Source organism: Halichoerus grypus, chromosome 4, assembly GCF_964656455.1.
Source record: "Halichoerus grypus chromosome 4, mHalGry1.hap1.1, whole genome shotgun sequence".
Taxonomy (NCBI): Eukaryota; Metazoa; Chordata; class Mammalia; order Carnivora; family Phocidae; genus Halichoerus; species Halichoerus grypus.
The window spans coordinates 79,796,219-79,814,154 of NC_135715.1; the positions used below are offsets into that span (position 1 = coordinate 79,796,219).

The window sequence follows — 17,936 nt, forward strand, 5'->3', positions numbered from 1 at the left end:
TTCCTTAAGATTTTAATAACATTTTCTTTGCTCTACCTGACTTTATTGTAAGAATACAGTATATAATACATAGGACATACAAAATATGTGTTAATCTGCTGCTTATGTTGTCAGGAAGGCTTCCAGCCAACACAGTAGGCTGTTAGTAGTCACATTTTGGGGGAGTCAAAAGTTACACATGGATTTTCAAGTGTGTGTATGTGGGGGGTCACTGCCGCTAACCCCCCCGCCCAGTGTTGTTCAGGGTCAGCTGTATTTCTAAAGGTGGGGTGTGTGTATAGTTCATTCCTAAATAATAGCTTGTTCCCTCTGACCTGTAGTGATAAATGAAAACAACATAAATGAACAAACTTAACCCATTTTCATTGCAAACTGAGTTTTAGTTTCATTCATTGTACTAATGTGTAGACCAACACTAATTTTATATTCAAAATTATCTCATACTATAGAATTCATCATTTCGATTACCAAAGAGTCAAATTTCTTCAGGAACCCAGGTAGAAAAATACAAGAAAAATCATTTGCCGACACAAGGTAAGAAATTACCTTTATAAAATACTTAAGGAATTTAAAGAATAGAGAATTTACACCCAATTTAAGAAATAAAACATTGTAAATATCATTAAAGCCCTTGTGTATTCTACTCCCCTACCTATTTCCACCCTGACAACATTCCTTTGCTTGTTTTTCATTCTTTTACTACATTGTGTCCATAAATCAATATAGTATTGTTTCTATGTATCCCTCTATAATTTGTTTTCTCTCAATATTTTGATACTCCCATTAATACATATAAACTCTAGTTTATTGATTTTAATAGCTACAGATTCCATGTATATTTGTTACAGTTGAGTTTTCCTGTTGATGGAGTTCATGCTTTTCCCCAGTTTGTCAATAGAATGAATAGGGCTGCAGAACTTACCTGTCCTGTGAGTTTCTCTAAGACACGTACCAAGAGTAGGATGCTGGGTCATACCAGGCTTGTGCTGTAGGAGGTTTTCCCTTTGTTCTGCAAAGTGGTTTTGCCATTTTTTTTTACCATCAGCAGAATATGCTTTTGTGCTTACCCTTCACCTGGTCAGACTGAAGTTGTGGCCAGTCAGATGGGTGTGAAATGGTGGGTTAGTAATCAGCATTTCCCTGATTACTGATAAGGTTGTGTGAGCATCTCTTTGTATATTTAGTGGGCATTTGGGTTTCCTCTTTTGTGAATTGCCTGTTCATTTCTTTGGCCTGTTTAAAACTTTATAGGGAGGTGAGGTTTCTCCTTATTGAAGTTCTTCTTCATACTAATCCTTTCTCAGTTACAAGCACTGCTAATATTTTCTCCCAGTTCTGGGTTTAGCTTTTCGGTTTGTGTTTTTTATGTGCATGTTTTCCTTTTTTTTTTAAGATTTATTTATTTATTTTAGAGAGAGAGAGTACGCAAGGGGGGAGGGGCAGAAGGAGAGAGGTGGGGAAGCAGACTCCCTGCTGAGCAGGGAGCCCCTTGTGGGACTCCATCTCAAGACCCTGAGATCATGACCTGAGCAGAAACCAAGAGTCAGAGGCTTAACCGTCTGAGCCACCCAGGTGCCCCTGTTTTTCCTTTTATTATTGAATTTATCAATCTTTATGACTTTAAGAAATCTTTCTCAATCCTTAGGTCACAAATACACTGTTTTCTCTTATGAACATTTGTTTTCACAACTGGGTTTTTACCTGGAATTTTTAGAAATTATTTTCATGAACTAAATTTAGAAAAGTGGATATAACATGCAGTTTGACAATTATAAAGGACATACTTAGATAACTACCAGCTAGATAAAGAAATAGAGTAGCAGCACCCCAGGGCTGTCCCCTCTGTGATCATATTACATTGCTTCTCTTTGTAGTTTCTACTCTCATAGGTGCAGCCCTAAAAAATGTTTTGTTTTCGAACTTTCTGAATAGTTATACTGTATGTGTTCCAATAGTTATACTGTATGTCTTCTTTTACTGTACATTGTTTTTGAGAGTCATATTGATCTGCAACTCTAGTTCACTAAAATTTTCAAAAACTGCAAGGCAGTTTGAATGTTTATGAATATATTACAGTTGACTATTCTGTTGATGATTAAATTTTTTTTTTTTTTAAATTTGGGATGTTAAGCAGTGATGCTATGAACATTCTTAAACATTTCTGGTATATACATTCATTTCTCCAAGGCATGTACTGGAATTACTGGGTAATCAGTAAGAATATCTCTAACATTCATAGATTTTGCAAAACATTTTCCAAAATGATTTTACTGTCTAACCAGCAATGTAATGTAAGCGCTTGCATTGTTCCACACCTTGATGATACTTGGTATTGTCAGACTTAAATTTTTGCCAGTCTGGTAGGGATGCAACACTATCTCATTATAGTTTTTTTTTTTTTTAAAGATTTTATTTATTTATTTGACAGAGACACAGCGAGAGAGGGAACACAAGCAGGGGGAGTGGGAGAGGGAGAAGCAGGCTTCCCGCGGAGCAGGGAGCCCGATGCGGGGCTCGATCCCAGGACCCTGGGATCATGACCTGAGCTGAAGGCAGACGCTTAACCGACTGAGCCACCCAGGCGCCCCTATCTCATTATAGTTTTGAAATGGTTGAATATCTTTGCCTATATTTACTAGCTATTTAGACTCCCTCTTTTGAGAAAAATTGATCAGGTCTTTTACTCATTCTGTGCTGTTGTTTGTCTTTTTCTTTATTGGTTTATGGGGGCATTTCCTCTTCCCCCATCATAATCTTTTAACAGTTAACACATTGCAGATATCTTCTTACAGTCTGTGGCCTGCCTTTTTACTCTTACCTTTTGATGAACCAAAACTCTTTATCTTTTTTATTGAAATGTATTCAATGTATAACATTGTATAAATTTAAGATGTATGATATGTTGATATATTTATATGTTATGATTGCCAATGTAGTGATAAATAGCACCTGTATTACATCACATAGTTGTATCTTTTTTTTTTTTTTTTTTTGTATAACACATAGTTAAATCTTCTTAGTGGTTGGAGAATTTAAGATCTAGTTTCTTAGCAAATTTGTTGATTGTAATACAGTATTATCTATATTCACTATACTGTGCATTAGCTCTCTAGGACTTATTTACTACTTGTTGCAAGTTTCTACCCTTAAACAACATCGCCCCTTCTCCCCCAAACTCCTACCTCTTGGTATCCACCACTTCACTCTCTTTTTACAAAAAGTTAGGCCTCTTTGGATTTCACATATAAGTGAAATCATACAGTATTTGTCTTTCTCTGTCTGACTTACCTCACTTAGCATAATGTCCTCAAAGTCCATCCATGTTACTGCAAGTTATGTCCTTCTCTCTCATGGCAAAATAATATTCCATTGTGTATATATATCACATATTCTTTATTCATTCATATGCTGATGGGCACTTAGGTTGTTTCCATATCTTGGCTATTGTGAGTCATGCTGCAGTAAACATGGGCTTCAATATCCCTGTTTTCATTTCCTTTGGGTGTGTACTCTGAAGTGGCATAGCTGGATCATATGGTAGGTCTATTTTTAATTTTTTGAGGAACCTCCATATTGTTTTCTATAGTGGGTGAACCAGTTTAACATGCCCACCAACGGTGCACAAGGATTTCCTTTTCTCCACATCCTTGCGAATACTTATCTCCTGTCTTCTTGATGATAGCCTTTCTGGCAGCTGCGAAGTGGTATCTTGTGGTTTTGATTTGCATTTCCTGGATAATTAGTGATGTTCAGCATCTTTTCATGTACTGTTGGCCATTTGGATGTCTTCTTTGGAAAAATGTCTATTTTTTCCTTTGCCCATTTTTCAATCATATTTTTTTTTTTGTTACTGAGTTATAGGAGTTCTTTCTGTATTTTGGATATTAATCCCTTATCTGATATATGGTCTGCAAAAGTTTTCCCATTCTGTAGGTTGCCTTTTCATTTTGTTGATTATTTCTTTTGCTGTACAGAAGCTTTTGAGTTTTGATTTGTTGATTTTTGCTTTTGTTGCTTGTGCTTTTGGTATCAAGAAATTATTGCCAAGACCAGTGTCATAGAGCTCCTTCCCTGTTTTCTTCTAGACCACAGCAATTAGGCCTGGATTTTAATGAAATGCCCAGTTATTTTGTTAAGCAAAATTCTATTTGTCTTCTTGGATGCCTCTATTATATCTACCCCACACCTAAGCCTCTAACTAAAGTCCTTGTGATTATCTCCAAAATACCTTTGGGTTCATCTGTTAGGTTAGTTGAACACCTGTCTCTTCTTCCAGATTGTAAACTCTCAAAAAATAGATATTGTCCTTGTCTGTCTTGGTCACACAGATTTAAGTGCCTATTAAATATTTGAACTTATATAATAAACTCCTATGAATTGGTGAAGAAAAATATTAAAAATTCCTTACTTAATGGGTAAAGGACAGTAGTTCACAAAGGGATATGAACTAAGGAAATGTTTGACCATAATATTAAGTAAACTTAAAAATTTCAATTAAATCTGAAAATTAACTCTTGACAATTATATTCTAACAGGTAATCCATCTCGAAGATCCAAGCCTGTGCCTCCTCGTGATTTAGGCAGTTCGGATAAGGGACAAGTAAATCTCTTTATATTTTTATATATTTAAGCATAGATTACTCAGGCTTAAAATTGCTTAGTTAACTGATTTAAGTTTCTAAACCATTTATAAAGGAGGTTTTTAAAAAGATTTTATTCATTTATTTAAGAGAGAGCTCTTGTGTGGGGGAAGGGACAGAGGGAGAGGGAGAGATTGAATCTCAAGCAGGCTCTGCGCTAAGCGCAGAGCCTGACGTGCAGCTCGATCTTACAACACTGAGATCATGACCTGAGCTGAAACCAAGAGTCGGACGCTTAACCAACTGACCCACCCAGGCACCCCTATAAAGGAGGTTTTTTTTTACTTAACATTGTGAATGTTTTTTATATAACACCAACTTCTAGTCATCAAATCCTATAAGAGTAGAATCTGGCATTTGGAAATAAATGTAAGTTTTAGCTGTTTGAAATGTGATTACATGTCCTTTAGGACAGATAAAAAGAACGCATCTTCTCCTTGCAGACTGCCTCACCCAGGGAGGCCCCTGAACCAGTGGACTTCCCAGATCCTGAGTGTAAAAAGGACGACGAAAAGGAGGAAAAAGAAGAAATTCAGGGAGAAATCAGTCATCCTGATGGAAAGGTTAAAAAATTTTTTAAAAATAATGAATACTATAAGAAATTAATATAGGTTAAAGTAGAGTTGGAACACTTACATTCTAAGTTAATTGATCTTTCAGACTGTAGAGGGGGCTTAAGAACTATAGTTCCTTGGAGTGTGACCTTAGCTTGAGCATTTGGACTCCTCTAAAAATGCTTGACACACACATGCGTTTAGTTGCCATTTCTAGTTTAGAGATACAGCAAATTACAAAGGAATTACACTTCCTTTGTTTAAACTGTTCTTCCTCTAAACATAGCTAAAAAGCCTTTGTCATCTTGGTACTTTTTAAAAGCCTCTGTTCAATGCTTTACCCTTCCTGCAGCCTTTCTGTCTATCTCCAGCTCACAGTTCTACTTTTGTGCTTAGGAAAGGTTTTGAGCAGGATACTGCCTGGCTGGGTGTTCCAGCTAGAAGAAAGAATGAAAAGGGAAGGGACATAAATAGGTTTGTTAGCAGGGAGGGGATGAGGTAAGTTTTCCTCAGGTTTATAGAAAATTTACTTCTCCACAAAGCTTTATTTGATTTATTTTAATTGAAATTATAAGGCCAAAGTTCACTGCTAGTCTTGAGGAATGAGGGAGGGACAAAAGAATAACAAAGGAAGAAGTTGTAGACTTTTCTTGTACCAATTCTGCTTTCGTGTAACAAATCGTTGGTGGGAAAAGGTTTTCTTTAGAAGAATTCTGTGGATAAATGGAAAAGGAATGAGAAAATTTGAGTCATCACTGTGCAGTCTCTAATGAAATAAGGGATCTAGGCAGTAGTCATGAATAAGCACTGAACTCCTAGATGAGAGGTTGATGGGGCTTCATGGCAGATCTAACTGATGTGACCCAGTCGGTCTTGTGGTCATGAGGACAGTCGCATACTGCACTTCTGAATGTGTAGCCATAAGCAGCTCTCAGCAGTTCGTAGAAAGTATTCTTGTTAGAATAATTCAACCAGGCTTTATTCACACCTCTAGATGTAACTACTAGTTTTTCCCAGGAAGTATAGGGGGTACGAGAACATGTTAAATGACACCATGATTGGAAAGCAGTCAACCAAATCCAGAATGTGGGAAATTTTACATGTTCAGTGACCTAGTTCTTTCAATAAGTAATCATCACTAAAAAGGGGGCAGGGAGGTGAATGTTAAAGGTTGAGATTTAAGGGACATGTCATCAAGTGTTGTGTGTGGACCTTGTTTTGATCCTGATTCAAATAAACTGTAAAAAGTCTATTTTGTGAATTCAGGGGAAACAACATAGAGGGTTACAATATGATGAAGGAGTTACAGTTTGTTAGGGGCAGTAATGATTTGGTTATGTTAAAACCTATCCTGAAATCAATTGAAGTGTTTTACATATGAAGTGATACCTGCAGTTTACTTTAAAAAAAACTCAGTAAAAAAGAAATTGAAGATGACACAAACAAATACAAAGATACTCCATGCTCATGGATTGGAAGAATTAATATTGTTACAATGTCCATACTACCCAAAGCTATCTACAGATTCAGTGCAATCCCTATCAAAATGGCAACAGCATTTTTCACAAAACTAGAATAATACTAAAATTTGTATGGGAATCACAAAAGACCGTGAATACCGAAAGCAATTACAAAAGAAATAATCCCAGACTTCGAGTTATATTACAAAGCTGTAATAATAGAACAGTATGGTACTGACACAAAAATAGACACATAGATCAATGGGACAGAATAGAGAGGTCATGCTTTTTTTTTTTTTTTAAAGAGGACGGGTTTTTTGTTGTTGTTGTTGTTTTATTTTAAAGATTTTATTTATTTATTTGACACACACAGAGAGAGACAGAGAGAGGGCAAGCACAAGCAGGGCGAGCAGCAGAGGGAGAGGGAGAAGCAGACTCCCCACCAAGCAGGGAGCCCGATGTGGGGCTCAATCCCAGGATTCTGGGATCATGACCTAAGCTGAAGGCAGATGCTTAACCACCTGAGCCATCCAGGCGCCCCTAAATCCATGCTCTTATGGTCAATTAATCTATGACAAAGGAGGCAAGAATATACAATGGGAAAAAGACAGTCTCTTCAATAAATGGTATTAGAAAAACTGGACAGCTACCTGCAAAAGAATGAAACTGAACCACTTTCTTATACTATACACAAAAACAAACTCAAAATGGATTGAAGACCTAAATGTGAGACCTGAAACTATAAAAATACAAAAGAGCACAGGCAGTAACCTCTTTGACATCAGCTATAGCAACATTTTTCAAGATAGGTCTTCTAAGACAAGAGAAACAAAAGCAAAACTATTGGGACTACACCAAAATAAAAAGCTTTTGCGCATAGCAAAGGAAGCCATCAATAAAACAAAAAGGCAGCTTACTGAATGGGAGAAGATACTTGCAAATGACATCTCTGATAAGGTGTTAGTATCCAAAATATATGAAGAACTTAAACGACTCAACACCCAAAAAACAATCCAATTAAGAAATGGGCAGAGGACTCCAACAGACATTTTTCCAAAGAAGACATACAGATGACCAACAGACACATGAAAAGATGCTCAACATCACTAATCAGGAAAATGCAAATCAAAGCCACAATGAGCTATCACGTCACACCTGTCAGAATGGCTAAAATAAAAAAAGACAAGAAATAACAAGTGTTAGTGAGAATGTGGGGGAAAAGGAACACTGCACACTGTTGATGGGAATGCAAACTGGTGCAGCCACTCTGGAAAAACAGTATGGAGGTTCCTCAAAAAGTTAAAATAGAAATACCATGATTCAGTAATTCCACTACTGGGTATTTACCCAAAGGAAACAAAAACACTAATTCAGAAAGATGTATGTGCCCTTATGTTTGTTGCAACATTATTTACAATAGTCAAGGTATGGAAGCAACCTAAGTGTACACTGATAGACAAAGGGGTAAGGAAGATGTGTGTACACACACACACTGGAATATTACACAGCCATAAAAAAGGATGAGATCTTGCCATTTGTTACAACATGGATATACTTAGATGGTATTATGCTAACGGAAGTAAGTCAGACTAAGTACCATATGATTTCACGTGGAATCTAAAAAAAATCAAATGAATAAACCAAAAGCAGAATCAGACCTATAAATACAGAGAACAAACTAATGGTTGCCATTGGGGGAGGTGGGGGTATGGACAAAATGGGTCAAGGGGAGTGGGAGATACAGGTTTCTAGTTATGGAATGAGTAAGTCATGGGGATGAAAGGTGCAGCATAGGGAATATGGTCGATGATACCATAATAGCATTTTCTGGTGACAGATGGTAGCTACACTTGTGGTGAGCACAGCATAACATATAGACTTGTAAAATCACTATGTTGTACACCTGAAACAAATATTGTGTGTCAACTATACTTAATAAAAAGAAAACTCAGCAAAAAATGAGTTTGTTTTGGGTGAATAGGTGACATAAGAATGGTGATATGTTGATACTTGGAGACAATATTTTTGAGACAATGTTTTTGCCTTTAATTATGAAAGATTTCAAAGGTAATTTGAAGGAGAATTAGGGATATTTTTGTCATGTGGTATCAGGAGGAAATCTCTCCTATTGATAATCTTGTTTCTCTTTTTTTGTAGATAGAAAAGGTTTATAAGAATGGGTGCCATGTTATATTGTTTCCAAATGGAACTCAGAAAGAAGTGAGTGCAGATGGGAAGACTGTCACCGTCACTTTCTTTAATGGTGATGTGAAGCAGGTCATGCCAGATGAGAGAGTGGTAAGTTTCCCTAGCATTGTTTTTCTCCATGGCTTAAACATCTCTAGAGAAAACACATACTGACTTTGTGTCTTTACAGATCTACTACTATGCATCTGCCCAGACTACTCACACTACTTATCCAGAAGGATTAGAAATCTTACATTTCTCAAGTGGACAAATAGGTAAAAACTTGCTCTGCCCTCTCCTAATTAAATACTTTCCTTTCTTTAAAAATAAAATACTTACAGTAACCTTTTTTAAACAGAGAAACATTTCCCAGATGGGAGAAAAGAAATCACATTTCCTGACCAGACAATCAAAAACCTATTTCCTGATGGACAAAAAGAAAGCATTTTTCCAGATGGTACAATTGTAAGAGTACAAAGGTATGTTATATGTTAAATTTGCTTCTAGATTTGCCTATTTTCAACTTGTATTTCCAAGTGAATTTTTAAAATCTTAAAATATTTATATAAGTCATTCAGAATTTCAGTAAGTTTAGTAGTGAGTATAGATACACACTTTGAGAGCAGGTGAAAAGAGTTCAGCATTTTGGAGTTTAGAACTTAGAGACATATAGGTTCTAATACTTAGTCTGTAGCCTAGAAACCTAAAGGGAGTCTCTACAGTACTTCACAAAAAGGGAATGGCAAGTATTTGTACAGAAATAAATTTGGTGGGGCGCCTGGGTGGCTCAGTCAGTTAAGCATCTGCCTTCGGCTCAGTTCATGATGCCAGGGTCCTGGGATGGAGCCCCGCGTCAGGCTCCCTGCTCAGGGTGGAGCCTGCTTCTCCCTCTCCCTCTGCCCCTTCCCACTGCTCATGCTCTCTCTATTGCTCTCTCTCTCAAATAAATAAAATCTTAAAAAAAAAAAATTTGGTGAAATTTGAAAACAGTGAATAAGACACAAAGAAGGAAAGCCGCCCTATCAGTTTTTAAAGAGCAATGACGAACAATGATGGCACTATCTGAATTAGACTGTGTCTCTTCTATTTTGATTTGCTGGATCTCCCTGTCCCTTCCTGATTAGTATTTTATTCCTCGGGCCTCCCTCACTCACTTCTTTAAAATAGCAACTTCTTTATCTTTCTGAGTGTTATATTTCTTGAAGTTAGAGACTTCTTCTTAGTGACTTCTTCAATCCACAATACAGAGCTTCTTGTAGTCACCATTTTAATTAAAACCATGAAGGTTTGTCAGATCCACCATCCTACTTAGTTTGCACCCTCCTCTCCTAGGTGTGCATGCATTTAACTAACTTGAGTTGTGTGTTAGAAAGTCAGCAAAAAAAAAAAAAAAAAAAGGGGTAAAAATACTAATGCAAATAATGTAGGAACTTCTTATGGTCATGGTAGTATTTTCCCTTAACATGGTTTGAAACTTTCTCTGGTGCTCAACAAAATAAATACCAATCTCTCCTAAAACTTGAGGAAAATCTTTTTTTTTTTTTTTTGAGGAAAATCTTATATGTACATTATACTTTGAGCAATTTCAGAAAATTTTCCATCTTTTTTTAACTCGTTTGAAATTTTTTTATAATAAAAAGTAGAGAAAATGATATGAAAAACTCCATGTACCCATCTGTCCATCTTCAACAAGTATTAACTAATGGCCAGTCTTTTTTCATCTACATTCAAGCAAATCCCAGATATCAGGTCATTCAGAATTATTTTGGCATTTTTTATTTATAGCAGTGATTCTTCAACTTAACTGTGCATTAAAACCACCTGGAAGGGGCACCTGGGTGGCTCAGTCGTTGGGCGTCTGCCTTCGGCTCAGGTCTTGATCCCAGGGTCCTGGGATTGAGCCCCGTATCGGGCTCCCTGCTTGGTAGGGAGCCTCCTTCTCCCTCTCCCACTCTCCCTGCTAGTGTTCCTGCCCTTGCTCTGTCAAATAAATAAATAAAATCTTTAAAAAAAAAAAACAAAACCACCTGGAAGAATTGTTCATTTGGAGATTGCTGGACCCCACGCCAATAATTTGCATTTCTAATAATGTCTTGGGAGATGCTGTCATCCCTGGTCCTGGGGCTGCACTTGATAAAACAGTGGCTCTCAAAATGGCTTTTAGTTCTAACACTTATGTGGCACAAAGCCATTACATTCACATAAAATTTGAGAAATAACTAAAATAGAAAAACCCCCACTGTGTTGACAAGTGGTGATTCACAGTCTATAGCCTAGCTTTGTGTTTCTAATGGCACATTATAGATAGATGTAGGGGTTCAGTTTGAATGTCCTGCACGCACATCAAGCAGTCCACTTGGGATTAACAGCTTCTTTGTTCCACTGCTTCAGAATGGGTCTTAAGTCTGATTTATGGCCCTTCCCAGGGATATAAACCTCTTCTCCAGCCTGATAAAGAGCAAGCACTCAGACTGCCTAAAACATAGTGAAAAGAATAAAGGTCAAAACTGAAAGCCGTATTTTTTTTTTAAAGACTTTATTTGAGAGAGTGAGAGAAAGAGTGAGCGCACACGCACAAGCGGGGAGCGGCAGGCAGAGGAAGAAGCAGGCTCCCCACTGAGCAAGGAGCCCAATGTGGGACTTGATCCCAGGACCCTGGCATCATGACCTGAGCTGAAGGCAGCCGCTTAACCGACTGAGTCACCCAGGCGCCCCTGAAAGCCATATTTTAATACAATGCCCAATTTTTCTTAGAGGCGGAATACATGTGAAGTTAAAAAACCTAAGTATTTTGTAGTGAAAAAATTTATTAAAAACTTTTCATGGGCACATTTAAGTGCTAATCTGATCAGTGGAGCTATCAGCCTGAAGCAGAAACAGCGTGGAAAGAATTTGCAAAGAAGGTATTGTGCAAGGAGAGGACCAATGGAGGTTCTAGGAGAGGAAAAAACTGCCAGAATCAAAAGGCCATTTTTAGATCATTTTCCTGTTATATATTTAATATTTTAAAGAAATTAAATTTTATTTACAGAGATGGCAACAAAATCATAGAGTTTAATAATGGCCAAAGAGAACTACACACTGCCCAGTTCAAGAGACGGGAATATCCAGATGGCACTGTTAAAACTGTATATACAAATGGTCATCAAGAAACAAAATATACATCCGGTCGAATAAGGGTTAAAGACAAGGATGGTAATGTTCTAATGGATACAAAATTGTAATGATCCTGTGCATGACTAATCATGAAATAACACTAACTTGATTTTCTTGTTAAAAAATGTACATTTCTTGTGGTTTCTGTGGTTTAATTTATACATACTGTGTGTGTTGTGTATATATATGAATGGAAAAGATTGTTTGGATTGTAAAATAAAATGCCATAGCTTTTTATATTCTTTGAAATGTACAAGAACAGCTTTCATTTTTAGTTCACCTTTCTACAGTTAAATGCATGACTAAGGAAAGCATTATTTGTTATAAACTGTATAGACTGCAAAAATAATGAGGCACTTTTATTGAAGATGGTTATAAAAGCCAAGAAGTACAAGAAATACAATAGCACAGATTTGCCACAAGCATGTCAGCCATTAAACAAGAACTTGCACAGAAAGTTTACTCGAGTTAAGAGAATGTCTCCAGTCAGAATATACTGTGTTCAGTTAGTACTAAGATTAAAGCATTTTATCTACTAAAGAGGTTCTTTAATTGTAATAGAATGGGAAGTTAAAACTGAATGAATACAGATAGGTCAAACACCAAAATAGGTAGAAGAATTCATTCTGTGAGTACAGATAATCATAGTGAGGAGAAAACATTTACTGTGATGGTATATAGTAAGTGGTTAAAATGGGAGACTTGAGAATGGAAGGGGTGGGAAAAATAACTAGAGCTGGTATTAACTGATCAACTACAGGTACCTTGACGTTATAACCTATAAAACTGTAGGCTGACAGAAGCAAGATGTCCTTGAAGGAAGGGCAAGTCATCTACATATCAATTTACATAATAATTACAGGTTGGTATAGTCACATAAGTGCAATATACAGTAATATTGGCAATGATTCCCATTTTTAAAAAGCTAAATGTATCAATTCTAGGCGATTTAAGAACTGAATATGAAAGAAGTTGCAAACTTCTCAAATTAGGAGTTACATATATTACTTCAGGATAGAGAAAGATTTTTAAATGAGACACAGTGCAAACTAAAAAAGGTGACAAATGAATGGAAAGTGTGTCCAAAGATACCACAAAAAAGGAGAAAAGATGAGCCACAGACTAGAAGATATATATACCTGACAAAGGATTAATATCCAGAATATATAAAGAATTCCTACAAATCAGTTAAGATAATTACAAACAACTCAACAGAAAAATGGACAAAGGATATGAACAAGCGAACAAGTGACTATTAAACCAGTGAATACATATTGAAATAACGAGATACTTTTTTATACTAGTATCAATACAGGCCAATAACAGTCTGGCCACACCACACATTGCCAAGGAACTCAGACTACCGATGGTAGTAAATTGAGTAAATCCACTTTTTGGAAAGCAGTTACCTAATGACCTAGTAAGTTCCACTACTAAGTATGTATACTAGAAAACCCGTAACATATTACGCAAGGGGTACTACAGAAGAATATTTGTAATTGAGAAAAAACGTAACAACCTCAATATCAGCAGAATTATGTGCGGAGATGGATAGAAGAGTGAGAGTGAATAAAATAGAGCTCTGCATACCAACATGGATAAACAGCACAAATAGTAAATTAAAGGTGCAGTAGTACACTCATTAAAAAAATATACACAGCAGTAGTGTATCTTGCTTTATGGATGCATTCATATGCAGTAAAATAAGAATGTAAGAATAATAAACACCAAGTTGACAACAATGTTCACCTCTGCAGGGAAGAGAATGGGGAAGGGCACTACAGGAGTCTTCAACTGTACTGAGGTCTGTCTTCTGAAACTTAATACACATTCGTAATAAAATGAACTACATTTGTTTCACATGCCTAAAATATTTGATTTTGAAATTATTGTAAAATAAAATCAGAAAATATTTGAAAGCAAGTATTTATTAACTTTTTCAAACAGTTCCTGACAGTTTAACATGTAAGGGAAAAAAAAAAAGGCCAGCACTATTGCAGCAGAACAAGCCAAGAAAAATAAGCCTGAAATGGCTTACACATAACAGAAGACTTTCTTCTGGGCTGCTATATAGAGGCTCCGCACTGTATAACTGAAAAACAAAATGCACGTTATTTAAAACCTTTGCTTAATTAAATGTTCAAACTGTTACTGAATCACTTGTTACATTTACGTGGATGAATAAACAGCTGGTTACCTAAGTACTTCAATAGCTTTGTTATTAGGTCATGGATTGTTCAGTAGTGTTCTGTGCCTACTATATCCTTATGTGCTTAAATTACTTATAGTGCCCACTTCCTTCTGCTCTTCTGCCCATCCCCAACAACTCTCTGATACTATGATAGTCATTCCAAGCATTCTTACAGATGCAGATCCTCTTTGATTCTGGTATTCAATAGGTGAAAAGGGCCTACGAAGTCTAGAAGAGAGATTCTTGTTGAGCTTTGTTGTCATTCTTTGAGAAATCAAGGAAAGTCTGAAGGTGTTTTATGGGCAATTTAGCATTAATTTCCACTATATCAGTCACATGCCTTATGCTGATTATAAGGGAGAACAAGAAGTCATGATACTTAACATCATTCGTCTCGGTCTGCCAGCCCCATTTCTACTAATGACATATGAACTGGATACTGTTCATCTTCATATAATGTCACTATTTGTTCTGGTGCCTGAGCCTAAAATTAAAAGATAGTTGTCAAGAAATACAGTAATGTCTTTGCTGGTTTCTCCCTCCTATATCTGGCCTATATCACATAGGAAGGAAAATGCATTCTCCAAATTTATGAATAATTTGTATTTTAAAAAGATCTTTGTGATGGTTTCCTATTAAATCCCATTCTTTCCAATCTTATGTTTAAAATAACTTCAACCCAAAGTTTTCCTAGATTAAGCCAATGGCTTTAATACTACCATCCCTGTTAAAATTCATTTATATTCTACCTATAAGGCATTATACTTTTATGCATAAACTGACCAAATTTTGAATGTTATTCATAGAGATGAATAAATAATGTCTGTAAGAATACTTACTAGCCCTGTCTGTATTTTCACTGGCTTGAGAGAATCCGTACATAAGCTATTTACACTACTCTGCACACACAAAAGCATATGTACAGAGGTTTTCAAAAAGCACTTTCCAGTAACAGCACTGTTTCATTAAGAACTCATTCTTTTTTTTTTTTTTTTAAAGATTTTATTTATTTATTTGAGACAGAGAGAATGAGAGAGAGAGAGCACATGAGAGGGGAGAGGGTCAGAGGGAGAAGCAGGCTCCTTGCTGAGCAGGGAGCCCGATGTGGGACTCGATCCAGGGACTCCAGGATCATGACCTGAGCCGAAGGCAGTCGCTTAACCAACTGAGCCACCCAGGCGCCCCAAGAACTCATTCTTGTCAGAGCCAGTACATCAGGAATCCCCAAATCCTGGATCCCAAAATCAGGGTAGGTTGGGCTGAAACAACAGTGCTGAGGACTAGGGTGAATTAGAGTATATTTCCATTCAAAGGAGTTGATATACCACTTTGGCTGACTGCCATTTTGGAAAAGAGACCTAGGATTCCTGGAATTTAAAATATTTAATCAGAAGTCAAGGGGCGCTGGGTGGCTCAGTCGTTAAGCGTCTGCCTTCAGCTCAGGTCATGATCCCAGGGTCCTGGGATCGAGCCCCACATCAGGCTCCCTGCTCAGTGGGAAGCCTGCTTCTCCCTCTCCCACTCCCCCTGCTTGTGTTCCCTCACTCACTGTGTCTCTCTCTGTCAAATCAATAAAATCTTAAAAAAAAAAAATTTAATCAGAAGTCAAATAAAGACTTTTGGGGGTAAATTTTTCCAATTTTAAAACAGGTTCAGGCCAGATTCTGCCTATGGGCTACCCCTTTGTGACATGCTAAACCTCTAAAGAAAGCATATTTATATTAAACACGATCTGAACTTTCTCATTTGAACATTTATTTTTTTTAAATAAATGTGTTATATGTGTGATATAGGTGTGTGTGCGTGCTGTTGATTGTGTGGTGTGTCTGTGTTGTATGTTTGGTGTGTGTGTTGTATGTGTAGTGTGTTATGTGGTATGTGGGTATGTGTGTGCAGTATGTGTTATATTTTTTTTAATGATTTATCTATTAGGGAGAGAGAGCAGGTGTGCGTGAGCAGGGGGAGGGGGAGAAGGAGAGAGAATCTCAAGTAGACTCCCTGCTGAATGCAGAGCCCCACACAGGGCTTGATCCCACGGCCTGCGCCAAAATCACAAGTTGGGCATTTAACCGAGACACCCAGGCACTCTGTGTGTGTGTTCTATATGTGTTATGCATTTTGTCTTTTTCTGTGTGTTATGTGTGGTGCTGAGTGGTATATGTGTGATGTGTCTGTTGTTTTGGTGGTGTAGGTTTGTGAGGTATATGTGTGGTGTATTTGTGGTGTGTGAAGGATATTTCTGTAGTGTGTGTGGTATATTTTGGTGTGTAGTTTTTCTGTGGTGGTGTGTGTGGTTTGTGTTATGTGTAGTTTGTGCTGTATGGAGAGAATGATGTTTGTGTGCTGTATGTATGTAGTGCCTGTGGTATATGAGCAGTGTCAGTGTGGTTTTGACTGGTGCATGGTGTATTTGTGGTATATGTGTTTGTGTGTGTTTAGTGTTTGTGCATTATGTGTATGGGTGAGATATATGTGTGGTGTGTCAAACGTGTGTGTATATATGTGGCATATAATTGTGTGTGCAGTGTAAGTGTTGTATGTAGTGTATGAGTGGTGTGCATGATGTTTAAGTGTATAACGTGTTTGTGTGGTATACGTATGGTGTGTGTGGTGTAAATGGTGTATTGGTTTCATGTGTGCACAGTACGTGTTTGGTGTGTGTGTTTCACATGTGTTTTGTGTGTTTGTGTGCTATCTGCCTTTGTAGTGTATGCTGGTGTCTGTTGTGAGTGGTATGTGTGTTCCAGTGTTGTGTGTTTGTGTTGTGTTGGTTATGTGTGATGCCTATATGGTATATATGTGGTGTGTGAATGAAATTTCTGTAGTGTGCATTGTCTATTTTTATATGTATGTGGTGTTTTTGTGGTGTATGTGTGGTATATATGTGCTAAATGTTTAGTGTGTGTTGTATATTTCGAGCGTGTGTGATATGTGTTGTGTGTGTGCTGTATGCACACCGAGTGTGGTTTTTATGTGGTGTGTGGTGTGTGTAAAATGTGTGCAGTATGTGTGTGTGCATGGTATGTGTGTACTGTGTGTCAGGTTATATGTGGTGAATGTGTGGTATCTGTTTTGTGTGTGGTATATGTGGGGTGTATAAGTATTGGGTGATGTGATATATGATGAATATGTGTTGTGTGCACAGTTTGTAGTAGAAATGTGATGTAGGTGTGTGTGTGTGTGTGAGGTCTGAATGTTTTCTGAGTGATGTGTGTATATGTTTGGTGTGTGTTGAACGGTGAGCATATGGTATTTGGGTGTTTTGGCTGCAATATATTTTGTATGTTCTATATGTGTACTGTGTGTTGTATGTTTATTATGTGTAGGGTGTGAGTGCTGGATGTGTGGTGTTTTTTGGTGGTGTGTATTTTTGAGTTGTTCATGTGTTGGTTATGTGTGGTGTCTGTGGTTGAATATGTGGTATGTGAATGGTATTTCTGTGGTTGTGTGGGGTACGTATGGTGTGTGTGCTATATGTGGTGTTTGTGTGTCTTGTATTTCGTTTGTATAATTCTTGTTTGTTTTATGTGTTTAGAGTGCGCAATGTGTCTACTGTGTGTGGTATATGTGTGCTCTGGGTGTAGTTTTTATGGTGCGTGTGGTGTGTTTGTGGTATATGTGTAGTGTGTGTGAAAGGTTTTCGATATGTGTGTGTGTTACGTGTGTGTTTTGTGTGGTATATGGTATGTGTTGTATGTGTGGTATGTGGTGTATGGGTGTCTGCCATATATTTTGCGTGTTATATTCT

At 37.1% G+C, this 17,936-nt stretch overlaps 2 protein-coding genes across 4 annotated transcripts in view; one reads left to right on the plus strand and one right to left on the minus strand.

Annotated features, from left to right (window-relative positions):
• CPAP (centrosome assembly and centriole elongation protein) overlaps nucleotides 1–13,868 on the plus strand; it is a 48,483-nt gene extending 34,615 nt beyond the window's left edge. For both annotated transcript variants that reach the window (XM_036097135.2, XM_036097136.2), the window contains 7 exons: nucleotides 450–534; nucleotides 4,536–4,600; nucleotides 5,084–5,203; nucleotides 8,812–8,952; nucleotides 9,032–9,116; nucleotides 9,200–9,320; nucleotides 11,873–13,868. In XM_036097135.2, the coding sequence (XP_035953028.2) occupies nucleotides 450–534; nucleotides 4,536–4,600; nucleotides 5,084–5,203; nucleotides 8,812–8,952; nucleotides 9,032–9,116; nucleotides 9,200–9,320; nucleotides 11,873–12,065 (810 nt within the window). In that variant the 3' untranslated portion in view covers nucleotides 12,066–13,868. The remainder of the gene's footprint in view (nucleotides 1–449; nucleotides 535–4,535; nucleotides 4,601–5,083; nucleotides 5,204–8,811; nucleotides 8,953–9,031; nucleotides 9,117–9,199; nucleotides 9,321–11,872) is intronic.
• Nucleotides 13,869–14,573: 705 nt separating this feature from the next.
• Nucleotides 14,574–17,936, minus strand: part of RNF17 (ring finger protein 17) — a 147,017-nt gene continuing 143,654 nt past the window's right edge. For both annotated transcript variants that reach the window (XM_036097134.2, XM_078070617.1), the window contains exon 35: nucleotides 14,574–14,672. In XM_036097134.2, the coding sequence (XP_035953027.2) occupies nucleotides 14,574–14,672 (99 nt within the window). The remainder of the gene's footprint in view (nucleotides 14,673–17,936) is intronic.